The sequence below is a fragment of the Echinops telfairi genome, unplaced genomic scaffold, assembly GCF_000313985.2.
Source record: "Echinops telfairi isolate 266 unplaced genomic scaffold, ASM31398v2 ScPeMD7_17;HRSCAF=63, whole genome shotgun sequence".
NCBI classification, from domain to species: Eukaryota; Metazoa; Chordata; class Mammalia; order Afrosoricida; family Tenrecidae; genus Echinops; species Echinops telfairi.
The window spans coordinates 2,163,792-2,191,192 of record NW_022103914.1 but is presented as its reverse complement, the minus strand read 5'-3'; the positions used below and the strand labels follow the sequence as shown (position 1 = coordinate 2,191,192).

At 51.1% G+C, this 27,401-nt stretch overlaps 1 protein-coding gene across 4 annotated transcripts in view; it reads left to right on the top strand.

The window, feature by feature from the left end:
* MYLK (myosin light chain kinase) overlaps positions 1–27,401 on the top strand; it is a 246,884-nt gene that overhangs the window by 100,558 nt on the left and 118,925 nt on the right. For all 4 annotated transcript variants that reach the window (XM_045287510.1, XM_045287508.1, XM_045287511.1 and 1 more), the window contains exons 4-11: positions 6,234–6,282; positions 7,249–7,414; positions 8,600–8,765; positions 10,671–10,689; positions 12,015–12,553; positions 13,072–13,278; positions 23,350–23,484; positions 24,237–24,389. In XM_045287510.1, coding sequence (XP_045143445.1) covers positions 6,234–6,282; positions 7,249–7,414; positions 8,600–8,765; positions 10,671–10,689; positions 12,015–12,553; positions 13,072–13,278; positions 23,350–23,484; positions 24,237–24,389 — 1,434 coding nt within the window. The remainder of the gene's footprint in view (positions 1–6,233; positions 6,283–7,248; positions 7,415–8,599; positions 8,766–10,670; positions 10,690–12,014; positions 12,554–13,071; positions 13,279–23,349; positions 23,485–24,236; positions 24,390–27,401) is intronic.

Genomic DNA, 27,401 nt, shown 5'->3' with positions numbered 1-27,401 from the left:
CATGCGCTGTTACGCAAAAACCGCGATAGAGTGAAGCCGCGGAAGTCGAAGTGCGAAGTGGCGAGGGTTCACTGTATAGCCAAATATTGTTAAATTAGTGGAGACACATGAAATGCTGGCATCTTGTTGACTCTGACTGTCTTCTCCCATACTGTGAAAATGTGAAGCACGGTGCTAAGGAATCAGTGTTGAAGCGCATGACTTGTGGGAGTGGTTTCATTGGTTGTTGCTCCTGATTTTTGCTCTACTGCATAGCTTCTCTGTAGCCCCTTGTGAAGGGATGGTGGGATTTAAAGAAACAGATAAGCTTTCATTGATAGCTTCTTACTACCCAACCCTAAGTCATTCAAAGGATTGTTTTGACACCACACTTAGAAATAGAGTCTTGAATTTCTTTTTTCCCCCCCAGTTGTCTCTGTCTGCCTTTGTACCTTGTCTTACTCTACTATCCTTTTGCAAGGCGGTTCTTCTTTCTCTGAGCTACAATGTTTGGCCCGTGATTCACCCTCACGCAAGTCCTTATCCCGGTGTCTGTAGACCTTTAGTCCTATGCTCCGACTTTCCTGTGCTACTTGCATGGAATCGTTTGTAATGTTCACTTTAAACCCAGACCTTCATGGTGACTGTTGCTGTGTGTCGTCTAATGTGACTGAGCACTTACATATTGAAGTAAGTATTGTCACCCTTCACTTCCCTTTATTTATTCTTGATATTCGAGTCTACATTGATTTTCCTCTGAGGATTATGGAGGTGGATGGTGGTGGTGGTGGTTGTTGTTTTGTTGTTGTTGTTACATGCCATCGAGTTGGTTCCGACTCAGAGCAACCCTGTTAGCAACACAACAAAACTCTGCCGGGTCCTGCACCATCCTCACGATTGTTATTATGTTTGAGCCCATTGTTGTAGCCACTGTGTCGATCCCTCTTGTCCAGCACTGTCTTCTTTTTTTGCTCTCTTGCTACTTACTTTACCAAGCATGATGTCCTTCTCCAGACTGATGTCTCCCGACAACATGTCCAAAGTATGTGAGACAAGGTCATATCATCCTAGCCTATAAAGAGCACTCTGCATAGACTTCTTCCAAAACAGGTTTGTTTGTGCTTTTCGGAAATCCATGGTACTTTCAGCATTTCTCACCGGCACCATAATTCAAAGGCATCTATTCTATTCCGCTCTTCCCTGTTCAGTGTCCAACTTTCTCATGCATAGGGGGCAATCAAAATACCCTGGCTTGGGTCAGGTGCTTTTTAGTCCTCAAAGTAACACCCTTGCCTTTCAGTACTCTGGAGAGGTCTTGTGCAGCAGATTCACCCAATGCAGCTCATCATTTGATCTCTTGACTGCTGCTTCCAGGAGCATTGACTATGGACCCAAGCAAGACAACATGTTTGAAATTTTCCATTCCCCCCCACCCCCTCCAGTCATCATGATGTTAACTCCTAGTCCATTTGCGAGTTGTTGGTCTTCTTTACATTGAGGTGTGATCTGTCCCGAAGGCTACAGTCCTTGATCTTCATCAGCAAGTGCTTCAAGCCCCCCTCCGTTTCAGCAAGAACAGTTACACTAGCTGTAAGTTCTTACCTCTAAGACCTAGAGTTAGAAAACCGAACGGGAAGGGCTTGCTCAAGATAGCCTAAGCTGAAGAAACTAAAGAAACAGTCAAGCCTCGAGTTGTAAGACTGAAAGACGGTGTGGGCAAAATACTCAATGGTGCAGGACCGTCACGAAGGTGGAAGGACACACGGAGTCACTGCACCAGAAAGAACTAGTGGACACTCCACCTTCTCAGGAGGGAGCATGTGAGCAAGAACCAATGGATGGAAGGGTGGTTACCAATGAATTTCAATTCTTACGAAAAGCAGGAATTTATTCTGATAGAGAGGAGGACCCTATTTTAAGCAATCTTTAAAATTCCCTTTGAGTTTGCTAAAATTAGGATGGTTGCTGCCCAGTTTTGCCTGGAACAGGCGCGATTTGTTCCTGTTATCTTGGGGTAATTATTCATTGTGTCCTTCTCACTGTCAGGGGACTCTGCTCGGATGATAAAATATATCACTACCTGTGTTCAGGAGGACTTCTGCACCGAGTGATCATGGTTCCATTTTGAGCCAGATTCTGTCTTGATTCAGAATATGACCAGGACTCTCCACCACCGTCTGTTTCGCTCCTGATCCTGCCAGCACGCTCTTTCACTCGCCCTTGAGTAGTCTACGATGTCTGGGTCAAATTCCTTGAGTGTCTTGGGCTTCTCATCATCAATGTGGGCCTGCCTTCGCTCATTCTCATGACTCTCCTATCTGGGGAATTTTTACCTTACTCCCTTTTCCACATTTTCTTTCTACTTAGACTTGCTGCTTTGCCAGATTTCCATACTTTCACAAAATTAATTTTGCCTTATCTGACCATTTGTAACCTTAAATTTTATTTCCTATAAATAGATCCAGTTAGTTATTTTAGCCCACATTCCTTTTTTGCTTTGATGTAAACTCCCTGGTGCGTCAGCCTTCCTTGATGCCATTTTTAACTGACTGCTTTATGAGTTGCCTTTGGACCACAGCATAACGGGCTCGTTCCCAGGCATGCAAGCGTCGCCAGCAGCCGTCTTTGGCTGTGCTTCGGGAAAATGCCATCTGCTTGCTCTTATTTTATTTTTCTTGAGGAATAAATCAAGGTGGTTAGTTCCCAAGAGTTTTGAAGATGGTCAGTCAGATTTTTATCGACTCTTGTCTGCAAAATGAACTGGCATGAGTGAAGCAGTGCGCTATGGGAGGGCAGTAGATGGAGACATAGGCTGTTTTCAGCTGGGTGTCAGCGATTGGGAAGGTGGGTGGTGTTGTTATAAAGAGCATGTGATATTAGTCAGGAGACCTTGTTCACCCTCTGTGTGGAACATTTTTTTCTCCTTTTCCTTTTCTGAGTGTGGCTTAGCTCGTATTTTGTGTTGTCTCTACTGACATACGGGTAAGTCATTTGTATTCAGAGAAATTGTAGAACATACAGCTGCAGAAAATTGCTGAGAGTCCCACCGCATAAAACCAGCCACTGTGGATAACATTTGGTGTCCTTTTCCTAGTCTGGTCTTTTATTCTGTCTTTACGTAGCTCGGATCACATGGAGTAAGTCATTTCATATGCTGCTCTCTGCGTTTTCATGAAACCCACTTACCGCACACGTATGTGAATGGGTGCTATGTGCCGGGCCCTACGTGCCTCCCTCTCGGGAGCGGCTAGGAAGTCCCAGAGAGGAGAGAGCCTGAGGGCTGCCAGGAGGAGAGGGCATGCCCGCACCCCAAGGCAGAGTAGAGAGGGCAGGGGGAGGTAGAGGCAGAGAGGGCAGCCTGGTCAGAGGACAAGGGGGAGGATGGTAGATCTAGAGGACAAAGTGCTTCCAGGAAGACGGGGCGGGGCCTTGTGTTCAAGGCAACATGGACGGGAGCAGGCTCAGCTGCAACTGGGAGCGTGGTCTGGCATATTCTGTGAGCCTTCGGATTTTTAAACATAATTCAGTGGCCGCCTACGATAGCTAATGCACTTGACGTACCAGCATACGGTCTTTGAACTGTGTGCTTTAAAAAAAAACTATTATAAGTAAGATCACGGGAACCGCTTTGTAAACGTTCTTGTCTATTTTGAGCATCATTTCCTTTGACTGGGGCCCAGCGAGGGAGGCGCTGGGCCAAGAGCAGAGCCTCTTCAGGGCCTGGGGTTCTTCATGGCTAAGATTCTTTCCAAAGGACTGTGGGACTTGGACTTCCTGCAGCTGTGCACGCCCCTGAATCCTAACTGTAAATGGCCAATGGGTCCCTGCTAGTTCCTCTCATCAGTTTAGGAGTTTGTTGAAGCTTGGACAGAGAATTGGATGGCAAGAAGCAAACCCATTATGGGATGGAAACTCTCCTCAGCTCTCACAAACTAGTTACATGAAAACACACAGGTCCAGGGACTGCAAATCGTAAGGAGCCCGGACTTACAGGTGGTGCTGGGGTTGATGACGTCATGCCTTTTCACTAAGGTTCTGGTGAAAACTGAAACCAGGTTTGTGCGGGGGACCAGCCTCCCCACAACCAAATTGGGTCCAAGGGGCAGTTGTACAATTGAGGGGTTAATTAAAGAGACAGTGGGGGGGGGCCTAAGGGGAACCGATCACAATGGGGTATGCCCGCCCCCCATCCCAGGGGGATAGACAGCAGAAACGTAGGTGAAATGAGACAGCAGTTGGTGTAAAACATGGGGGGGAAAAAAGAAGAATTTATAAATTATCAAGCGGGCATGGGGGAAGGAGGAAGGCAGGGTGACGGAGGGGAGGGGGAAAATGAGGAGCTGATGCCAGGGGCTCAAGTAGAAAGAAAATGTTTTGAAAAAGATGATGACAACATATGTACACATGTGTTTGACACAGTGGATATATGTATGCATTGTGATAAGAGTTGTAAGAGGCCCCGATAAAATAAAATAAGAGAGACACCAGGCAAGATAAGGCATGCAAGGGCTCAGTGTCAGGAGCCAGGTCCCAGCAGAGAGAGTGAGTAATGTAATATCGTGAGCTTTGACCATCTCGGGCATGCAGGGCATGGTAAGCACTTACGTAAGTAACAAGAAGGGGGTGTACAACACGTCACAGGAGGGGGGCGAGCTAGGGGTGTGCACGCAATAGGAAGGGGAGGCACTGGAGGCACCCAAGTACCTAACAAGATGAGCGGACTTTAGAATCAAGATGGCAGCCAAACCTTGGTCGGCCGAGTTGGTTTGCCCTTAGGTGTCTTTGAGCTCTCCTTCAGGGGTACATTCCGCAATCCTCATCAGAAGGGAGAGGGCCCTCCTCATGGTGAGACAGACAAGAGGGTCTGATTGCCTTAGATGGCTGACAACCTGCAGGCAGATAACCTTCAAGCAGTTGACCTCCAAGGGTATAGTCAGCGACCAGGTGTTTACAGACAGCACCTTAGATTTGGCATTATTATGGGGGGTCATCGTGGGGAATAACTTTTCCTTGGGAGAATGGGAGAGGGACGCATCTCCAACCCACCAACGTGAAGGTTCCCTCCACGGGAGCCCTGGCCTCCCAGACTCCTTATGGCATGAATGGTGAGAGTTTGTCCTCAGACACTCGCTTCCTGCTTCTGTTGCTCACAGTTTGGCAGAGAGAAATAGCTCAACCAGGATCTTCTTCTTCATCCCTGCATTCCCATGCATTCATATCGATGGGATCCAGCTCAGCATTTAAGAACGGTGGCCCTTTTCCATAAACGCCCTGCAAATCCCCCAGAGCAGCTGCCTGCTAATACCAGCGAATGACTTCTACCCTCTCCTCTGCCTGCCTGGGGTGGGGTGTTGTCAACCTCCCCAGCATGTGGCAAAGAGAGAACAGCTTCTAGACTAATCGGCGTTTCAGAAATGCTGCCCCATTCCCTTCCCCGCCAACCACTCCTCCAAAAGCCACTACTTTCTAATGACTTCCCGGTCACATTAGGAATTGTCCCGGCAGCTGGGCAAGAGGAGCTGACCTCGGCTGCCTTCCTGGGATTACCATTTAACTGTTTCTTGCCCACTGGACAGCTCCTCACTCAGGATTTGCCACAGTGCCGACAGTGCCTCCCCCAGGACTGGCAGCCCCCCAGTGTGCCCACATCTCACCCAGCACTCCCAGGGCCTCACCCGGGACTGGCAGGGCTCAGTGCAGCTCACTGTAGCTCGCTGGTAGCTCGCCGTCAGTTAAGCTGGCCGCCTCCACTTCAGCCTCTTGCCATTGGCTGCACCTTCGGTGGAAGCCCAGAGGGTCGACATCCACCGTGAACCGAAAGGGTCAGAGATGCTCACATCTCTGTAACCCCCCAAATGGGAGACCCTGTGTGATAAAGGACAACTTAACAGAGGGTTGAGTGTTCTAGAACCAGACAGGCCTGGGTGCCTTTAGACACCCCCCACCCAACTGCTTCTGGCTTGGTGACCTTGTGTGAGTGACTTAGCTTCTCAGAATCTCAGTTTCTCATCTGTTAAAAAGTAAACAATGTATCACCAGTGTCAGCAGATTATTGTAAGAAGTGAATGTGATCCTGCGTAGTGAAGTACCCTCCACACAGTGCCTAGCCCCGTGCACCTCAGTCTGGTTCACCTTCCCGCCATCATTAGCTCTCCCAGCCTCGATGGTTAAGTTAAGTCTACTTGCCTCCCGTGACTCTAAGTTGGCTCAAACCTGACTCTTCAATCCTCTTTTTGTGTGTTTCATACTCGCAGGGGGCCTTGTGAAGAAGCATGGCCAGCCAGTTGATTCCAGAACGTTGGGGTAAGTTCTAGGTTGTCCGAGCCAGGGTAAGGGTGGGGATGGCTTTTCCTGTTGACTTGGCCAACATAGAGCTGGGGGGTTGCTTTTTGCAGGCGTTTTAGGTTAGAGTAACTAACAGGTGGGGATCCTAGAAGGGCATAAAGGGTATCAAGTGTCATTTACCCAGATCTTCCTGACCTTTGTGGGTAGCCCATTTCACTGGGCCATTGCTGAATGCTAAGGGAGTAGGGGATGTGACCCTCCTGTGCAGGGACCTCCAACAATGGAGTCACTGGTCAAGAGGCATAACTAGGCAAGCTCAGAAGAGGCCATCCGTGTATGACGCTTCTTATGAAAGTAAATCTGTAACAGACATGCCCCCAAATTGCAATGACGTGACACCATGCAAGCGTATTTCTTCCTAGAGGGAGGCCTGACTCGTGTATTCGGAACAGGTAGAGAGCTTTCCCCATTATCTTTCAGAGACCCAGGCTCTTCCCCTGCCATATATAGCTCTAGCTTCTCCCAGGTCCTCAGAGCTTCTGCTGGCCGTTTGCATCTGGCCAGAAGGGGGCGCAAGAGAGTAAGTGCAGGGGCTCTCGCAGGAGTAGACACAGCTACATGACAAAAGCATCCATGTCCCACAGAGAAGGGGCATACAGCACTTCTCTTTCCAGTCCACTGGTCAGAACCAAAGCTTTTGGCTAGACTTCAGTAGAATCCAGCTATGCTTAATTTTCGGGGGGGTGGGGAGGAGCACTGGTAAAGGAAGTCTAGTCACATCCCAGGAGGGAGAGAAAATTGATTCTAGTGCTACAGATTTTTCCAGAAAGGATATTCGTGATGTATTTCTAACGTGCAGAATTGAGTGTTTCCGTAGGATCAAGGTGACTCTCCTTTGTGGACTTCTGAGGTAGAGGGAGCCCTGGGGACCTGCACTGCTGCCTCGTCTGAGGCTGGGTTCTCTATAAGCTGATTTCTTTCCAGTGACCGGTTTTCGGCCCCTACCGTGGAGACCCGCCCTAGCATCTGGGGAGAGTGCCCACCAAAGTTTGCCACCAAGCTGGGGCGAGTGGTGGTCAAAGAAGGACTGATGGGACGATTCTCCTGCAAGGTCACTGGCCGGCCTCAACCACAGGTCACCTGGCTCAAGGTGAGGTTTCTGTGTTCTCTGACTGGACCAGGAAAGTATAGGGTGAGACCCTTGGACTAATGGGAGTCTGTCCATTCTTTGTGTTTCACCTGTAGGTGATTCCCAAGGGTCCTCTACATAGTTTATAGCCATGCTGTGCTTGGCCCTCTGTTCACACTCTCTTTATGTCACTCAGGAGCCCTGGTGGTGTCGTGGTTACATGTTGGGCTGCTAGCTGCAAGGTCAGCAGTTCAAAACCACCAGCCGCTCCTCGGGAGAAAGATGAGGCTTGGGAGAAAGAGGAGGCTTTCTACTCCTGTAAACAGTCACAGTCTCAGAGTTGTACCCTGCCCCGTAGGGCGGCCAAGAGTCAGCATCGACCCGATGGCAGTATGTGTGGTTTTCCGGTTTACGTCACTCAGACCACAGCATCCCCGTAATTTTCTCTCTCAGAACACTGCACAAAACTTCCGAGGCAAGACAGAATTGGTGACCTGAAGAGGGGAATTTGAAGTCATGGAACTAGGTTTTGGGCCAAGGCTCCCTGATTCATATAGTGATATGGGGCAAGCCACTTGACCTCTTGGAACCCCTATTTCCATCTATGTGAGTGGGGAGGAGGATACCACCTACTCAAAATGCCATTTGGGGGCTCTGTGTAGGGCTTTCTGCACCATCCCATGGTGAGCAAAGGTAGACGTGGAGGAAGTGACATTGAACGGGGGAAGCAAGCACCACAGGCCGGACAGGAGGTTGGCCCGGCAGGGAAGAGCATCGGCAATGGACGTCAAGGTCAAGGAGAACAGGTTTCCCAAAGATGAAACTCCTCGATTTAAAAAAAGGAGGTGGGGCATTTTTTACCTAGTGCCTACTTTTCCTGAACTGATCCCAGAAAAAGGTGGGACGAAGAGGAGCTGGTGTGGCGGCCTGTAGGCGCTCTCACCTCAACCAGGGCTGCCCCCCGTCTGTTCCCAGGCATCGGGCTGAGCTGGCCTGGACACACACCTCATGACTAGATCCCAATCAGGCCAGCGTCTTTGCACTGTCCACAGACTGCTGTCCGACCGTGTTGACAACATACGGAGCAGACAGCTCTGGGGCCCATGCCCTGACATCTTTACCACTCAGGGTAACTGGGAGGAAGGAACCGCAGTGCCACAGAGTGAGCCGGCTTCTGCGACTGATCTGCCTTACTGCCATCCGCAGGGAAATGCCCCTCTACAGCCGAGTTCCCGTGTGTGCATGTCTGAGAAGAACGGGGTGCAAGTTCTAGAGATCCATGAAGTCAACCGAGATGACGTGGGAGCCTACACGTGCATGGCGGTCAACGGGTCAGGGAAGGCGTCCATGTCTGCTGAGCTTTCCATACAAGGTGTGGCCTGGTGCGCATGGGGGTGGGGTGGGGTGCAGATGTCCACCCCACGTGTTCCCTGAGGTAGGGGTGGGGTGTCTTTAACCAAAGAAAGGACAGTGGGGCAAGCAGCCCAGACCCAAAGGCGGGTGCTACCCCTACCTCATCTCTGTGTCTCCAGGCCTTTCTTCCCCCTCAAACCCCTCCTTAGATCTATAACTGCAGCTTGGACAAATGGGCAAATGGGGGGGTACAAATCGGGTCAATGACATCGCCCCACATAAACCTGTTTAAAACTTCACTCACCATCCACTCTGTCCTCCAAGTCAGGCATCTCCCAGCTCAGTTCTTGTCACCCCACAGTCCCCATATTCCTTCTCACCCAGATGGGGCATTTCCGCCTCACCTCGGACCCCAGCCTCTTCCAGGCCTTACTCACCAGCCCTGTCACTCCTTCCCCTCCAGTGCCTTTGAATCTCTCTCTTCCCTTCCCTCCCAGTCCCTCCCCAAGGACAGTCGGGAAAGCTGGAGTACGTGGTTGGGAAAGGGGATCTGACATCACTGCATGGGAGCCAAATCCTTCACTAAGGTGGGATTGGGGGATCCTGAAAGGAGATGACCTTCAATCTTCTCCTTTCTTGATGGCTCCTTTTCTATGATTTTTATCTTCCAGGTGTCCTTCCTTTCAAAACAAATAGTGTTCGTGCATCCTTCCTGTTGAGAAACAATTGCTCCCTGCTTCCGTTAAATTTTGTGTGTGTGTGCCTATTTTTCAAAAGGCACAACATAAATGTATATTACATTGCAACCCAGAGCATGCATATGCATATGTGCATAGTTAAATGCAATAAGTTCCGTGTGATCACTATTTACCCCACATAGTAAATATTCTAAACCAGGAAGAACAAAATTATGGAGCCCATTACCAGCTGGGGATGTGCTGTTAGGTGTCTAAAGAGGTGTTGGCCACTCCCCCTGATCGGTCCTACGCCAAAATAAAAACCCAGACCAGCTCCCATTCCAACACACAACAACCCCACACATGCCAAAACGGGCTGTGCTCGGGGCTTGCTTTTCCAGAAGTAAATCATCAGACCGTCCCTGCCGGGGCCTTCAGGGTGGGCTTGACTCCAGCCTTTCCGTTAGCAGCCGAGCACATGGGCCATCGGCATCACCAGAGAACGCAGGTTGTCCAGGGACTGACCTGAAAGACAGTTCCGCTCGGAAGGGAAGCGTTTCATGACCAAACGGTGCATTGTCTTGGATCTCGGAAATAACTCCAGAACCAAAACAAACAGACAGACAAACAGAACCCAGAAGGAACAGACAAGGTGGCACCATTGGATGTGGCCCAAATCTGAGTTCTGTTTTCAGGATTTGCTAGACCCTTTTCTCAACTCGAATGTGCTTTGACATTTTCCACGATAAAGTACTTTCTCAAGAACGCGGCAGGGGAAAAGACACATTCTGTGCTTTTTCTTTGAAGAACTGGATGAAGTGTCACATGCCCTGGACACTTTTTAAAGCAATTTTGTGTCGACACGGATCGCTTTGAGGCGGTTGTTTTTGCGGGACACCTGATGGTCCAAGGTTTCGGGGTTCGAAATTTTCCATGGGTATTTATTTCTGTGTGTCCTACAGTTAGAGTTTGTCTCCTTCTGGAAGGTAGTCTACGACCCCAGGCCCTACCCTCTCAGGCCACTAGGAAAGAGCCCCTGCCAGCCCTAGGGGACAGCACCGGAAGCTCTAACAGTGTTTTCCAGGACAGGAGGAGTTGAGCGGACCAACCACAGAAGTTCGGGACAGGGGAGCTAGAAATGCCTGGGAAGTGGAACTCCTCCACCAAGTGGAGGGATTGTTATTTGATCATGTTTCCTTCTCGGGGTACAAACTATTCCACTAACACGCTTCCTCTCTTCCCCGCAGGCTTGGACAACACGCACAGGTAGGTCAGGCCCTGTGGTGATGGTGTTTCCCCTGCTGATGTGCTCTGCAAGAGAAGGGGGGCGTCGTGACAGCGTGCAGGGGGGGAGGATTGTCTGTGAGGGTGTCGCTCTTTGATCCTGGGGGTTTGCTTTTCCTGCTGTGAGTCCACACAGGCTCCGTGGCAGGGACGCCCTCAGTATTGAGACTCTCTGAGAGCTCGACAGTCCCAGTATTGACTCGGGATCTTCAGGAAGCGCTCTCCTCTAAAAGGGGTGTCTTGCACATCGCAGGACACGGTGCAGTCATTCATTCATTCAGTACATGTGTGCCAGGCGCGTCATGTCCCTCGGGTGGAGCGCAGTATGGCTACTAGACACCCGATAGTCCCACTGCCTACTGCAGAGAAGGGCTTGGAGCAGAGCTGTGGGGAGACCCACTTACAAATGGAGAAGGCGACCCGAACCACCGCTGTCTGGCTTAGCGTGCCGTGCCGGGGAAGCCCCTTCTAAAGACGAAGGCTGGAGGGTTGAGCTCAGAACTGCCAAGAGGAGCCCAAACTAGGTGCAGGCACAGTCAGGGAGCACCTGCCCCAGAGGGACTGGTGTCACTGCTGTGTTGCTGGGTGGCTTTGAGTGGCCTCGGCTCAGAGTGGCCCCGTGTGACAGAGTAGAATGCGCTGCGGGGTTTTCAAGGCTGTAGCTTTCCCACAGAGCCGCTGGGCGGACTCACAATGCCTGCCTTTTGGTTGGCAGCCAGCCCCTTCACCAGCGCTCCCTCAAGAGCATGCATGGCGAGGGAATGTTAGCGGGTGGGGAACCCCTGGGATGAGAAGTGGGCATGCGCTGACCCAAAAGAACACCCGGGCGGCTGCTGCTTGGTGTGTGAGGGAGACAGTCCTGGGAGGTTCAAGAGGCAAGCTCCTACAGGGCTGTCCTTGTGGGCACCTTGAGAAGCTCGGCTTCTTTCTTCACTGAATGGGCACACAGTTGGAGAATCCTTAAGCTTGGAGTGGGATCCTCCGATTGATGCTCTTATTCAGGTGGAAAATGTAGCAAGGGGGCCAGCGTGGGTGAGGGGAAGCCAGCCGGGTGGTGTGGACGAGTGTGGTGGCACCAGTGGACATGAGGGGAAGAACACCGTGGGAGAAACGGGGCTCTGGACAGGGGGGTGCTAAGAATGGCTGCCTTGGAATGTTGAGAAAACCGCTCTGACTCTCTTCGTGTGTGGGCTTGGGTGGCCCCAGCGATCTGTGGGATGCTGAGTCCTGTGTGCGAGTAACCTGATGGCCATTCTGTCCTCTTGCCCGGGCCTCCCCTCCCCGCTTCCACCACCACCATCACACAGGTCTTGTGCGAGAGGCGCACAGGCTGCCAGTGCAGATGCCAGGAGGGAGGTGACCAATGGTATCACCAAGGGATCCAAACTGGGCAACCCGGAGACGGTGGCCCAGAGTAAGAGTTGCCCCAGTGCACAGACAGGCACCTCCCCAACCTGGGCCACCCACCACCAGCCTCAAGCCCCGAGGGACCCCAAGGCGGCGGAGCCATCTGGAGACTCTGCAGGAAAGGACGTGAGGACCCCCATGCTCCGGAAGACTTCGAGCACCATCACGCTGCAGACCGCAAAAGTCCAGCCTGAGCAGAGAGCCCCTGGCTCGAGGCCTCTCTCTCCTTCCAGGGAAGAGCAGACAAGGACAGCGGCACCCCGGCCAGCTCCCCTCCACACACAGCCACCTGGCCTCCAGAGCCCAGGCACTGTGAGCAAGCCCGCTGCCAGGAAAACCCCCGTGGAGACCAGGAGCGGGTTAGCAGCCCCCAAATTTGAGTGCCAGCCCCGGAACCAGGAAGTGACTGAGGAGCAAGCAGTCAAGTTCAGATGTGAGGGTGAGTGGCTCTTTCAAGGCTCACTGGTCCCCAGGGTGCAGTGCTTGGGTGGTCATGCCCATCTTACAGTGCACAGCTGGCCCTGAGTCTTCTGTGTCCACCCCATCTCCATGCCCCCCAGGGTGCCCCCATGCTGGGGACTTTCCCTTGGGAGGGACTGTGAAAAAAAACGTCAGACAATGGCCCATTGTCTGTTGCTGAATAGAGCGTCAGTCCTGCGCCCTAATTTCGCCCCCCTTCACCACCGTGTCCTCCAAGAACAAACAGCAGACATTCCTCTCCCTCCGCCCCCTGTCTGACTCCGGCTGGCACAGCATCCTGACTCGTTCTTGAATTCCTCCTCCTGAAGGCCCCTGCCTTCATCTCGGGGCGTTCACACCTTTGGGCCTGAGGGTGGCGAGTCAAAGAGCAGGAGGCACAGGAGATGAAGTCCTTCCCCTAGCCCCCGCCCCAGGCCCTCCCTGCCCACATGCCCAGTGAGCTCTTCAGGGGCTCATGCCCTTCATTGGGCCCTGTAGTTTCAGGGGTCCCAAAGCCCAACGTGGCCTGGTTCCTGGACGGTGTCCCCGTGAGGAGACGAGAAGGCACCGTGGAGGTCTACGAAGAGGATGGATTCCATTACCTCTGTCTGCTGAGCGCCCGGACCCGGGACAGCGGGAGCTACAGCTGCACCGCCTCCAACGTCCGAGGCCGGGTGTCCTGTGGCTGGACCCTCCTGGTGAAAAGTGAGTGTGCCTCCCCAGGTCACCCTGGGGGCTCTGTGGGAGAGGATCCATCTGGGGCACTACCTGCATGGCGGGCATTTCATCCGCCGAAGCCTCTTGTCTCCACATCCCCAGCCGCAGGGCGAGCCCACGTTTTGTTGCTCCTGGCCGGTGGCTCTTCATCAGTAGTTCCCGTTAGGATCCCCTCAAAATAAACCCACCCGGCCCAGCTGAGAACGACCTCTTTTTAGGTTCCTCAGTGGTCAAAGTACTGCCGTGACGCAACCTTTGTCACCACAGAGAGCCAAGCGTCCGCTGCGTCGATAGGGGTAGAGTCATGCGAGATGATGGGTGTGTTAGTTCCCTAGGACAGCCATAACGCATTGCCGCGGCACGGGAGACTCAGGACAGCGGCATTGTCTCAGTTCTGGAGACGAGATGCCCAACTCCGGGTGCCCGCAGGGCCATGGGCTCTGAAGGAGCCTGCCTGGTCTCTTCCTGCATCTGGAGGCCCAGGCGTTTCCTGGGCCTGCAGCAGCATAGCTCCAATCTCTGCCTCCTTCCTCACACGGCCCTCTTCTCTCTGTCCCGCTCTGTTTAGACTCTTCTTCTTATGAGGGCTTTGGTCCTATTGAATTCAAGTCCACGCTACTCCAGCACGGCTTCGTGTGGACTAATCGTATCTGTCAAGTTGCTGCTTCCAAATAAGGGCATGTTCACAGAGAGCAAAGGTTCCCATGGCCCTCAGGTCGGTTCGACCCAGAGTGACCCTGGACAGGGTTTCCTTCAGGCGAGCCGCTGCCAGCTTCGGGGATGAAGCGTTGAATAGATCTTTGGGCGTTGCAAACAGAAACCAACCCATAACAATGTGGGATCCCATCTATTTGATGGTTCCTGTCATTCTGTTTACAAAAGTACTGTGGGCTTCTTAGAGGGAATTTAGACAAAATAGAATCATATGACTCAGAAATAAGTCTTTTGCTTTTTTTTGTCTTTTGATTTTTAAACAAAATTGGCTTGGGCTATTTGTACTGTTCTCAGTCCTAATTTGCTCGTGTACCATAAACCTGAGTCCCGTAAAGAGTAACAGTCTCAGAAACCCACAGGGGCAGTTCTACCCTGTCCTAGAGGGTCGCCGTGAGTCAGAATCAACCCGATGGCAGTGAGTGAGCGAGTGAATATAAACATCTTTCTATATTTTAAAGACTTCTCTGACAGCATCAGGTCATACCACTGGGGGATGTATTACACAGCACCGCAAGGGTGTGGTGTTAGGTGCCATCCAGTGCGTCCCGACCCACACTGAGGGACCCACACGGGCAGAACCAGCAAACTGTAGAATGCTGGAAGTGATGGCCCGGTGACCTCCATCTATACCTTTATCTCTATCTCTCTATTTTACAGCAGGGAGAAAGAGAGAAGGGGGAGGGACAGGGTGGGAGAGAGGGAGGGAGAAAAGAAAGAAAGAAAACGTGCCCCTTATAGGACACGTAGATTATAAGCTATATAAACAATATCTACAGTTTCAGGATAAGGAGCTCGCTTAAATCCTGGTTGAAACTAATTTTAAAATTACGAGCACCTCAGCGCGTTTTTAACATGCACGCTGGAGGCAGGGTTCATAGGTCTAAGAAACGGAGCGTCGGCGTCCAGGCCAGGGGTGTGGGGTCTCCCCAAAGCTTCGTCATCCAGACACGTGGTTTTGTGCCTGCCCCAAATTAATGAGACACCCCGAGAGCCTGGTTTCTCTCCGAAGGCTTCCTTATCTGTGAAGGTACCTAAATCGTTTTTGTTTGTTTTGTTTATCTAAATCTTACAGACGAGCCATTTGGTCAGATCTAGAGGTAATTCATCGCAGGTTGACATCCTACCTTCTTGTGTTTTTAGAACGGCTGCGTCGAGATATAATTCACACTACGTGGAAATCACCCTCTCAAAGTGTGGACTTCAGTGACCGGTAGTGGTTTCCTAGGTTGTGCAGCGTCACCCTCATCATACAGTGTTTCTTTTACACAAAACGCCGTCTCTGTCCACAGTCACTGCCTCACCCACCATCCATCACATGCGCTCTTCTCCAGCCTCCGGCAAGCGCTAGTCTCCTTCTGTCTCTGTGGGTCGGCCCAGTCTGGACATTTCATATCAATGAAATAATGCACTGTTTCGTGCGACCCTTTGTGTTTGCCGTCTTTGACTTTACACAGCGTTTTCATTCATGTTGCATTAATACATCATTCATTGTTATATTGCTAAATAATATTCTACTACCCCATATTGTATTTGTTCATCCATCAGTTGAAAGACATTTGGGTTGTATCCACTATTTTGAATTGATTGTGAAAAATACTGTTAGGAACATTCAGGTCCAAGTTTTTTGTGTAGAAGCATATTTTCAGTTCTCATGGATAGATATCTACCAGTGGCAGGACTGGTTTTTCAGGTAAATCTGTGTTTAACTTTTTGAAGAATTGCCAAACTGCATCTCAGAGTGACTTCACTATTTTAAATGCACGCTGTCCTGAGGATTTGAGTTTCTATCTAGTGCCCTGACATTTTGAGATACTTAAAGTTTATTGTGCCAACCTGGCCAACCCCACACATGTGGGGTTAATTGAAGGTCAGAGAGATAGATGGCTCGGTTAGCCTTGCCTTTCCAGTTCTTGGGTCTCTTGCTTTCTGATGGTTGGACCAGGGTGCAGCTGCCTTAGCCAGTTCCCTGCTTTAGCTGGCAAGGCTCACTTCCTGCAAGACATCCCTGAGGAGAAGCCACATGGACCTACCCCGATGCAGCCCTGGGTGCTGGAGCAGCGACATGGAGACACCTGTCAGTGCTGAGATGCTTATGTGCTCACTAGTTTGGCTTTCCTCCTGTAGTCGGCATCATTGTGTTTTGTGAGATGGAGGAGGACTTTGTGGATTGGTGTCGGACATATGGGCTAATGTTAGACTTGTGGGCTTGGGCAGCACTGGGTTGGGATGTTTTCTTGATGTGCACTTACCCTTTATATAGAACTCTCTCTTGTACATATGAGTTTCTGTGGGTTTGTTTCTCTAATGTACCCAGATTAACACACATTTGTATTAGGGCTTAACTCCTGAGCACCCCGTGTGCAGAAGGCTGGAGACAGTGAAAACCCGAGTCCACTTACAGAGTCCTCATAGATTAAGCCTTGTGTTAGTCCGGGTAGACTAGAGAAACAAATCCAGAGACACTCATATGTGAGTAAGAGAATTTTATATCAAAGAGCAGTTGTACATTAAGAAAACATCTCAGCCCAGTCCAAATCAAGTCCATAAGTCTGATATTACCCCGTATATCTATACTAGTTCATAAATTCCTCTTTAGACTCACGCAGCCATGCAATGACACAGGATGCAGGAAGATCACTGGCCAATGTGGGCCCAGTAGTGGTGGAAGCATCTCAGTGCTGGTGCAGGTCTCCATGTGACTCCTCCAGCTCCAGGGCTCTGGCTCCTGCAGTGTAGCTCCTTATAGAATGTCTTGCAAGGAGAGTGTGTGTGTGTCCTGCCTCCAGCGAGCTATTAATCTCTGTTGCACCTCCAAATGAGGTCGTCAGACTGCAACCTGATTGACAGGCTAAATTCTACCCCTTCACTCTTAATAGTCTTAAGTGGACACCAGACTATGTAACTACCACAAGCCTCCGTTGAATTTGGACAATACTAAGGCTCGCATAGTCACAGGTCATACACTGAACTGACTGCCTTATTCAGAAGGCCCTAGATCAATCTTGTAAGTTCTTCAATCTAACATCATCATACATGTGTCCCAATCATGGCCCCGTTCCTGCTTCTTAGTCCCACCTGTGTACCTGTGATGCACTGATCTGTCACCAATCATGACTTTGTGACCCTTTCCTTCATTTCATGCCTTATTTAACTGGCTCCTGACTGAATCCTTGGACACAATGCCGGCCTCCTGCTCATCGTGTCTCTCATCCGGATGAGGTTTCTGTGTTGTTTGGGTTATCTTTGTCCCTTTTAAGTCTTAATAAACGTTCTCCTTAATTTCTGTTTGGGATTGGGGGTGCTTTTGTAGCCTAAAACACATGTCAGCCTGAAAACCTCCCTTTGGGAATCTCGCCATTGAAAATTCCCTCCATCTTTTGTTTGTCTCGAAGAGCTTAGGTTTCCCTCTATTGTAGAAGGATAAATCTGTTGGTGTAGATCATTGGTTGACCATCTTTTGCATTCAGCATTTTCAGTGTGTCATTTTCTCATGGCTTCTTTGCGCCATGGTTTCTGATGAGAAGTAAATTGTCTCAATGGTGACCCCTTAGATGTGACGGCTGCTTTTCTCCTGTTGCCTTCAAGCTTCTGCCTTTTGAAGTTTTGACTAGCTGTAGCTAGGTGTGGAGCTCTTTGGCTTTGTTCTACTTGGAGTCTATTGGGATTTTGAATGTGCAAATTAATTCTTTTTATCAACTATGGAGAGCTCTGGCTATTGTTTCTTCAAGTATTTGGGGGCTGCTTTCTCTTCTTTCTCTCCTGGTGGTTCATTTCATGTTGTCCCACAGGTGTCTGAGGCTTTATTTATTTTCCTTTATTAGGAAATATATATTTCTTCCTCAGACTGTTGCTCTTCTGACTCGGTGCCATCAAGTCAGTTCTAGCTCATAGCAACCCATGCACAGCAGAACCAAGCCCTGCCTCATTCTCACAATTGTTAGGTTTGCATCCCTTCTTGCAGACTCTGGGTCAGTCAGTCTAGCTGAGGGTCGTCCTCTTTTTTCGCTGACACCCTGTTGTGCCAAGCATGACGTCCTTCTCTGAGGACCAATCCATCCAGATAAGATGTTCAAAGTATGTTAGATGACATCTCACCCTCCGAGCTTCCAAAGAGCATTCAGGCTGTACTTCTCCCAAGACAGATTTTTCATTCTACTGGCGGTCCATGGTAATTTCGGTATTTTTTCACCAACACCGTCACTCAAATGCGTCAGTTATTCTCCAGCTCCTCTTCTTCATGCTCAGCTTTCACAGCATCTGCGCCCATTGAAACTACACCCACTGGGGCAGGTCAACCTCAGTCTTCAAAGTGACCAGAGAGCCTTCAGCAGTTTATGAATTTCACAGGTCTCTCGTTGGGCGCGTGTATATTTCTTATGCTCACTGGTTCTTGGTCTACTGTTCCCTTGAGCATTATATAGTGCCCCTCCTTGTCTCTTGTTATGGCTTGTACCTTGAGATCAATTTTGTCAGAGATTAAGATTGCGACCCCTGCGTTTTTTGCGTTGCCATTTGCTTGGAATATTTTTCTCCAGCTTTTAATTCTCAGCCTGTTGTTGTCTGTGAGCTTGAGATGTGTCTCCTGTAGGCAGCAGACTGCACACTGATGGGTTAACCTTCAGCAGTTTAAACAGGTCTTTTGTAGCAGATTTGCCCAACACATCCAAGATGTCATGTGATTTCTTGACTGCTGATTGCATGACTCCGAGCAAAAGGAGATGGTTGGCCAATCTTTTCTCCGTTTTTCATGATGTTGTCTATTGGTTCAGTGGTGAGGACCCTAACTTTCTTCAAATTGAGTTATAATCTCTACTCCCCATAATGAAAGCTGGAGAATTTTATCTTAATTAGTAAGTGTTTTTAGTCCTCTTAGCGTTCGGCAGCAAGGTTATCAATGGCCATTCTCTAATCCTGATGCCGTGTTCACCTTCAGATCGTCCACCTCCTCGGATGATTTGCTCTGGGAAAAGACTGAAGAAGTACAGTGAAAGAACACAGCCCCAACACACAACTTTCCTGACTTTTAAACCATTCCATTAGCACTTGCTCTGTTTGAAGGATTACCTCTTATTCCGTGTACAGGTTTCGAGTGAGCCTCGTGAGGGCTCTGGGGTTCTCATTCTTCACAAGGGTATATCCAGAATTATTTGCTGTGATTCACACCGCTGAATCCCTTGCATTGTCAATAAAACACAAGTCAATTTCTTCCTGAATATTCTCTGCTTCTAGTCAAGATCCGCCCATCAGCAGTGATCCCCTTATTCCACATCCTCTTTTGAATGAAGCTGGAATTTATGGCAGCTCCCTGTCCATATCCTCAAACTCGGTAATATCAGTTGACTTATCTCCACTGGTTATTTCTCTTGACATGTCAAATCTGATGTTAAATCCTTCTAGCTGATTTTTCATTTCTGTTCATAGATTTTTCAATGCCAGACTTTAAAAAAAGACTAATTTCTCTCTCTTGATAGTCTCTCTTTAATGAGACATCGTTTTCATACTGTATTTTAAAAAGCCTCAAAACATTATTTTCTTGCATGTTTAGAACATACTTCTAATAACACATTTGAAGTCTTCATGTCGTAAGTCCAATCTCTGGCTTCTTCGGGAGCTATTATCATCGATGGTGTATTTCTGCAGCCGTGCAAGGATAGTTTCTTTTAGAATCAGCACAAGCTTGTCCCAATGAGGTGAAGGTTAACAATATCATGAATGTCCGACTTTCCAAGTGCTGTACCACTCTATCGTCTGATAACAACTACTGCTATCCCTCAAGACTCACCCTCAGGTCTCAGGGCTCCATAATCTGCTGCATGGTCTCACAGAAATAGTGCTCACTCCGTTGTGGACACTGGAAAGTTCCAAACCCGTAAATCTGCTGTTAGTCTAGAGCAGAGATCAGCAAACTCTGAGAGGGACAAGCCCATCCTGTCCCTCACAACAAGGTCTCACTTTGCTTGGTTACAGAGATGCAAAAGGCTGGCTGTGAAGGAAGCTGCTATTGGGTTGGCCCGAGCAGATGGCTTTCCCAATCATGGGTCGGAAGTCTTTCAGAGTGGTCACTGACAACTGATGGGTGTTTGTCAGCTGACTCGCCCAAGAACTAGTTTTCTGTCCATCCTCCAGTCAGGAAATCTGGGTAGGGGAGGGGGGAGGGGGGAACGAGGTCACAAAGATAGGGTTTCGCCCATGTCTGGGGCTTTGATGGAGGTGTGTTTTCAGGCTTGTGAGGGCAGTCAGCCAGATTGAGATATAATGGTCATGACTGCATGTATTAGTGGATCAGTCTCAGCCTGTCCTATGACCCCAGCCTCTGGCTGTTCTTACATAAACAGGAAGCTAAGGGCTTGCCTAATAAGAGAACAGCTGAAAGCAGGGAGTACGTTCTATCAAAGAAGACGACTGATTTACAAACCACACCCGCCAAGAACATTAAGGGCAGTGACTTACGTTGCACTGCCTAGTCAGGCAGGGACTCCAGACCAATTCCACCTTAACCACGCCTCATTATCATAATAGACCTCTCACTCCCTAATGGAACTTCCCCATAGGTGCAAAGGCTGGAATGTACAACACAGCACCAAAGAGATACAGGCCTGTGGCTAGAAAAACTGTGTTAAGCAATTCACCGCATCTCAGTATGGATCCAATGCCTCTGTTACTTTGTGTGCTGGGTCGCTTTCTGTTGAAAACTGTGCCTTTTTTATAGTAGCATGCGGCAGCTCTGGAAATAAGATTTCCCCCCTCCCCAGGCTTTGTGTGTTTGCTTTATTGTTGCTCTTTGTTATTGGTGGTGGTGGTGGTGGTGGTGGTGGTTTATTTGATTGATGATTTTTCTGGATGTGTCATGTTAAGTCTGTTATGTATCCTGTGTGGCCGTGGAAGCCTGCTCAGCTTGCTAAGTGTTCAGATCATGAATGCACAGACAGCTCCTGAAGTGTTCTGAACCAAGAAGTCTCTGCCTTTGTGGGAGATTGTGTGTGGGCTTTCAGCACGTCTTGAAAGCCCAGCTGCCTCAGCCTGTCCTCCCTGCTTGTCCAGAGCTTCGCCATCAGCCAGTGGGCAAAGATCAAGTCCCCTCGGGTTTTTCCTGGGCATACACACATCCCTTCACACGCATGTGACCTTCAAAGTTTCCAAGGATGTACTGAAGGTTTCCAATACCCCCTATGGGCATCGCAGCCTCTTGTTAGTCCCAATTGGTGTTTCTGCCTCAGGCAGCTGTGTCGTCTCCAGGGCTTCTTAACTACTCCCCCAAACCTTGCTCTCATGGAGGGTGTTCATGCCAGCCAGGGGAAGGGGAGGAGATAGGGCCTCCCCACACCTCTCTGGGCAGTCTGTCCATCCCTTCCTCCTTCCATCTGGCAGCTGCTCTCCCACGGTGACTGTGCCCTTCAGGGAGCTCAGCTGTAGGGAAGAAAGAGTGGGCAGGGAGTCCCAGAGCTGGTTGTAAAGCCTGGCTGACTGTGGGAAACGATTCCCTTCATACGGGAATGAGGGAAAGGTTGCAATCTCATGGCATTGTCACAGTCAGTTCTAGAAAAGCAGCGAGCACACCGGATCCTCCGAAGCGTCCTTTCTCAACACACAGTGTTTTCCTTTCTTCCTTTGCGATGATAGGGCCCTGCCCCTTACCGCTGTCTCGAGCGGCTTCTTTGAAAAGCTAGGATACACCTGTCTTCTGAGCTTCTAAACTCCCTTATCTTCTTCTCCCCTCCCCCCAGCCCCACCCTCCCTAAGATAACCTCCACCTTGACATTTCTTCAGCATCTTCTGGTTGTCGTAGGAGTGATCGTACGATTTTCCCTATTGCTTTGAATTCATGTTCCCCAGCTCACCGATGTAAAGGGCTTTCTGAAAGCCCAGCTCAGTGGCTCTCAAGTAGAATGGGCACCAGAGCCACAAAGGGAGCTTGTGCATTGCGTAGCCCCGGGCCTCTGGCAGATCTGAAGCACTGGCTTAGGGTAGGCCTCACCAGGAGCCCTAGTGGCATAGAGGTTACGAGTCAGGCTGTGACCCGCAAAGTGGACAGTTTGAAACCTCTAGCCACTTTTCAGGAAAAAGATGAGGCTCTCATGTAAACAGTCAGTCTCAGAAACTCGCACTCGGTTCCATGCTGCCCCAGAGGGCTGCTATAAGTGCTATAACTGGCAAACCCCACTGAGAAAACCAGAACACAGGCTAGCCTTTGTCATTGAATCCAATCCTGGAGTGGAAAAAACAATGATAACGATTTAAATTTAAATGATAGCAATTGATCCTAACAGTGGGCGTGCGATCTCTTCAAATAAGAAAGACTCTGTAATCCCCATGAGATATGTTGCAGGAGGCACCCCATAGGACCAAACCCGTTGCCACTGGATCAGTTTCGACTCTTAGAGACCCAAGAGGCTAGATCTGCTCCATATGGGTTCCCAAAGCACCCTGGTAGCAGAGGGGTTTCCATGCTGGGCTATGAACCACAGGGTCAGCAGTTCCAACCCACCAGCATCTCCTCAGAAGAAAGGTGAGGCTGTCGGTTCCCATAAAGCGTACAGTCTGGGGACCCCCAGGGGAAGTTCGACTCTGCAGTCGGGGTCACTAGGAATCAGAATGGACTGGTTGGCAGTGACGTCGGGCTTCCAAGGTTGTCGTCTTTATGGAAGCAAAGGCTTCTGATTTCTCCCCCGAAGCAGCTGGTGGGTTCTGAACCACCAACCTTTCGGTTAACAACCTAGTACTTAACCACTGCACCACCAGGTCCTGGTTAAAGAAGAGTCTCCTGAAATTCACTGCCATTGAGCCGATGGCAACTTCTCAAGAGCCTGACAGCCAGGGGAGAACTTCTCCTGTGGATTTCCAATACGGCAACTCTTCACAAGAGTAGAAAGCCTCGTCTGTCTCCCGGGGAGTGGCTGGTGGCTTTGAACTGCTGACTGTGTGGTTAGCAGTCCACCTCATAACCACTACACCACCAGTGCTCCATTAAAGAAGACGAGACAGATTAAAAAGTCGAGTAGGGCCCAGGAAGACAGGAAAGGAGAGCTCTCAGGATGCCCCGGGGCTACTAGAATGAAGACAAGAGGAGGGGTACCAGAGTCCCAGGAGAGCGGGCAGACCCAGGTTTGCATCTCTCCCAGATCTAGGAATGTTGTGTGTGACTGTGGAAGCCCCTGCCGGTCCCAGTTGCTCTGCCTCAGGCTCCTGGTGGAGCTTCACTGGGTGAAGACAGATCCCGGCAGACAGGCCTCTGAGGAAGCGCAGGGCACCCCGGGCAGGCAGGAAGAGCCCCGGGTGACTGCGGTCAGCCACCAGAGGGGAGACGCTGCAGTGCTGACTTGGCCCGTGTGCTCTTTGCCCTCGCAGGGCTGCCCAGGACGGAGGTGGCCCCCTCCTTCTCCAGCATCCCAAAGGACTGCAGCATCGTCGAGGGCCAGGACCTTGTGCTGCAGTGCTCTGTGCTGGGGACACCAGTGCCCCAAATCACCTGGCTGCTCAATGGTGAGTCCCTCTTCAACGCCGCTGTTGCAGCACAAAGCAGCTGTAGATCATAAGTAAATGAGTGAGCATGTCTGTTTTGCCTTAAGACTTTATTTATGGGCACTGAAGCGTTGTTGTTTTTTAATTTCACACAACTGTCACACCTCATGTAAGGTCCTTTTTAATTTCTCCCAGTCATTTAGAAGTGTGAAACTATCATTAGCTGACGGGCCATACAAAATCAGGCCTGTATCACATTTTGCCTACAAGCCATAGTTTGCTGTCCCTGGTCTAAACCGTTCGAAACTTTGGAAAGCCTCCGGCCCTTACTCTCTACGAATCTTAGCGTTTCTATGTCCCTCCCAGGAGAGGGCGCCCGTGTTCAGCTTGGGTTTCCTTGTCTTCCAACTCTGGACGGGTTTCTTCCAATCCTGCTGTACCAGGACCCCACAGGTGCCTTTCTGGGACCACTAGTCCATCCCAGGTTTGGGGGCCAAAGCGAGTTATACGTCAGTAAAAGGAGAGCCCTCAAAAACACTTGTCAGTGCATGTGTTGACAGTGTCCCTTGCCCTCCTGAGTTCTAAATGCCTCCCCTTTCCCTGCCTCCTTCCAGTCCCAGCCATGCTCCTCTGCCTCCCTTTCCGTCATCACCCTAGCGTATGTCTTCATCCAGGATGTGTCCTGCCTGACTGGGCAGCCGGCTGACCTCTTAGGGAGCCCCTGCTGGGCGATGCTGAGCCCGGCTTCAAGGCCCCTGTGCTTCCCCCCACAGAGCGGCCCATCCAGTATGCTCACTCCACCTGCCAGGCCGGCGTGGCCAAGCTCCACATCCAGGACGCCCTGCCGGAGGACCGTGGCATCTACACCTGCCTAGCGGAGAACGCCCTGGGCCAGGCATCCTGCAGCGCCCGGGTCACTGTCCACGGTAGGAGCCTCTGGAAGTGCCTCTCCTGTGACACAACCACTTGGGGGCTGGGACACTGTCCGGAAGACAGCAGACAGAGGAAGGGGCCTAAGGAGTTCAAGGGACAGCTATGTGCTGTGTCTTGTCAGCTGCAATGTCTCCCTGGGAGTGAGTGTGTGTCCTGCTTCCAGTGAGCTATGTATCTCCTTAGCGTCTCCAAAGGAGGTCATCAAGCTACGACCTGATTGACAGGTAGACTCCACCCCTTCACTCTTAGTCCTCTCACATTGACACCAGATGATGTAACTACCACACTGGGTAACAAAGTGTGGGTATCAGGCATCTTATACCCCACACCCCGGGGTTGCTTTGCAGCCTGGTGTCTCAGTAACCGGATTACCAGGGACATCTACCAACCAGCCCAAGCACTTATTCCTAGGAAAACCCAGACAGACAGCCCTCTGGGCTGTGCCACTGGCAGCATGAGGGAAGTGCCCAGGGTCATGCTGCTGGGGTCCAGGCCTCTCTAGTCAGCTTGACTGACCCCCTCACCCTGAACAGGGCTCCAGGCCCCTGCAGGGCTGCCTCTTCTGCAGGGAGGGACTGGGCGGGTGCTCTGCTTCATCCAACACAGGCCTCTTCTCTGCTCCCGGGGCTCAGGCCCCTCGGAGAGGGAGGCCCTCCCCCTGTCCCCACCCACCTCGAGTAGAAGGAGCAGTCGCTTCTGGGAGGCTGCGAAGAGATGGTTTCACTGGAAAGGGAAAGGCAAAAGAGCATCTGCAGGTTACGGGGTTCAATACTTTCGTCTCAGCTGTATATACTGTCTTCTTTTAGCCCCACCTGGGGTATGGGGTGGGGGGGGACGCTGTGCCATTGTCCACGTAAGGGCCTGAGGTCGCAGAAGTTATCACCTGAGCACATCAAGCCAGTACAGAGGCCGGCCTGGGCACACAGGGCCTTGTGGCAGTGTAGCCTGCACCCCCCCTGGCGCCTTGCCCTGGTTTTGCTTGCCCATCCTCGGGAGGCAGGTGCCCGTGGCCTGGGACATGCCCATCTCTTTGGGATAAAGGGATTGCACAGATAGAGAACATGGTCCCTGGAGCTCTCTGCCAGGAGTAGGCACACTCCCTGCACCTCCTGGCTTCTCTGAAGCGTGTCGTGCAGGAAGGCCCTCCACTCGGGTCAGAGCCAGCCTGTGGCCCCGGGACTTGCGTAGTCAGCCAGCACCCCGTTTTATCTCCTCACCGTTGCAATTTCACGGCTCACCGAAGGGCCTCAGGCACGGCGGTGGAAAGATCTAAGAGGACAACTTGGAGAGTCTCTCTGGAGCTAGGGCAGCAGCTCACCCCCCACATGCTTTCCACAGGGGTCCTGGGTGGTGACCTGCGTGGCCCACCCTAGAGCCCAGTGCTTGGCAGAGAGGGTCAGAATGGCAGACGGGGCCACAACACGAGGCCTCGTTTTCTGAGCTGCAGCCCACAGCCCAGCAGATCCGGTGCCGGCCGTCGGCTGCCTGTGCTAAGATTGGGTTCGGGAGACAGGGTTGAGCGGTGGTCCGTCAAGGTGGGGGGTCCCAGAGGAAGGACGGGAAGTACTGAGGCCTCTCTCCTGCCCTCTGGGATAATGGGCAGGGGGGACGTTGGCATGATGGTCCATGCGCATGTGTTTTAAAGCAGAAAAACAGTGGAACTCAGCCAGGACTGTGTGGCTTTACGCCCTGCGTGGGTGAGAACTCCTCCCGGTGTGGAGGCCGGGATGGATTCATGGGCCTGCAAAGGCTCAGACACCGCGCAGGTGAGGGCAGCTGAGCCCCGCAGCCTGAGGCCTTCTCCGACACCGGACGGGGGCAGGCAGCCTGGCTTGGTGACCCCCACCCCCAGCAGCTTGCCCCCTCCGCACTTGTAAACTCGCTGTGGGCAGGGGCCTTGTCTTGCTCTGTGCTGCTCGTAGGACCGGCTCTCTGTGCCGGAATGGCAGCACTCAGAGGTCCGGGTGCGTCCCTAGGAACACTCTCAGCTTCCTAGCCTGGAGGCTCCATGCTCTTTCCGGGAGTTCGACAGCGCCCCCTCTTTTCCTCCCCTCACTCAGCTGTTGCTGAGCACCAGCCATTGAGTGTGCCCTGACTCACAGGGACCCCCACATGACAGAACTCCCCACAGGGTTTCCTGGGCTGTGATCTTCAGGGAGCAGAGTCGGGCCTATCTCACACGGGCTTGCTGGCTGAGTCCAAACCACCAACCTTTCAGTTAGCAGCCTGGCATTGAACTGCTCAACCGCCATCGGTCCTTTCCCCCAGGACTAATGAAAACCCACTGCCATCGAGTCAAGGAGCCCTGGTGGTCTACTAGTTCCATGCGGAGCTAATAACTGCAAGGTCAGCAGTTCAAAACCACCAGCCACTCTGCAGGAGAAAGACTGGGCTTTCTACGCCTGTAAGGAGCGAGAGTCTTGGGAGCCCACAGGGGCAGTTCGACCCTGCCCTCTAGGGTCACTGGGAGTCAGCGTGGACTGGACGGTAGGGAGTTGGGCCTGTTTGTTTGGGGAGTGTGGTCATCATGTCCATTCCAACTCACAGCAGTGTAGAACAGGACAGGGCAGAACTGGCCCACAGGGTCCCCAAAGCTGTAATTCTTTTTATGTTTAATCATTTTATTAGGGGCTCGTACAACTTTTACCACAATCCATCCATCCATCCATTGTGTCAAGCACAGTTGTACATTTGTTCCCATCCTCATTCTCGAAACATTTGCTTTCTACTTGAACCCTTGGAATCAGCTCCTCATTTTTTTCACTTCCCTCCTCGCTCCTCCCTCCCTCATGAACCCTTGATAGTTGGTAAATTATTATTATTTTGTCATATCTTACCCACTCCCTTCACCCACTTCTCTGTTGTCCATCCCCCAGGGAGGAGGTTATATGTAGATCCTTGTAACCGGTTCCCCCTTTCCACCCCACCCTCCCTCCACCCTCCTGGTATTGCCCCTCTCAGCACTGGTCCTGAAGGGATCATCCGCCCTGGATTCCCTGTGTTTC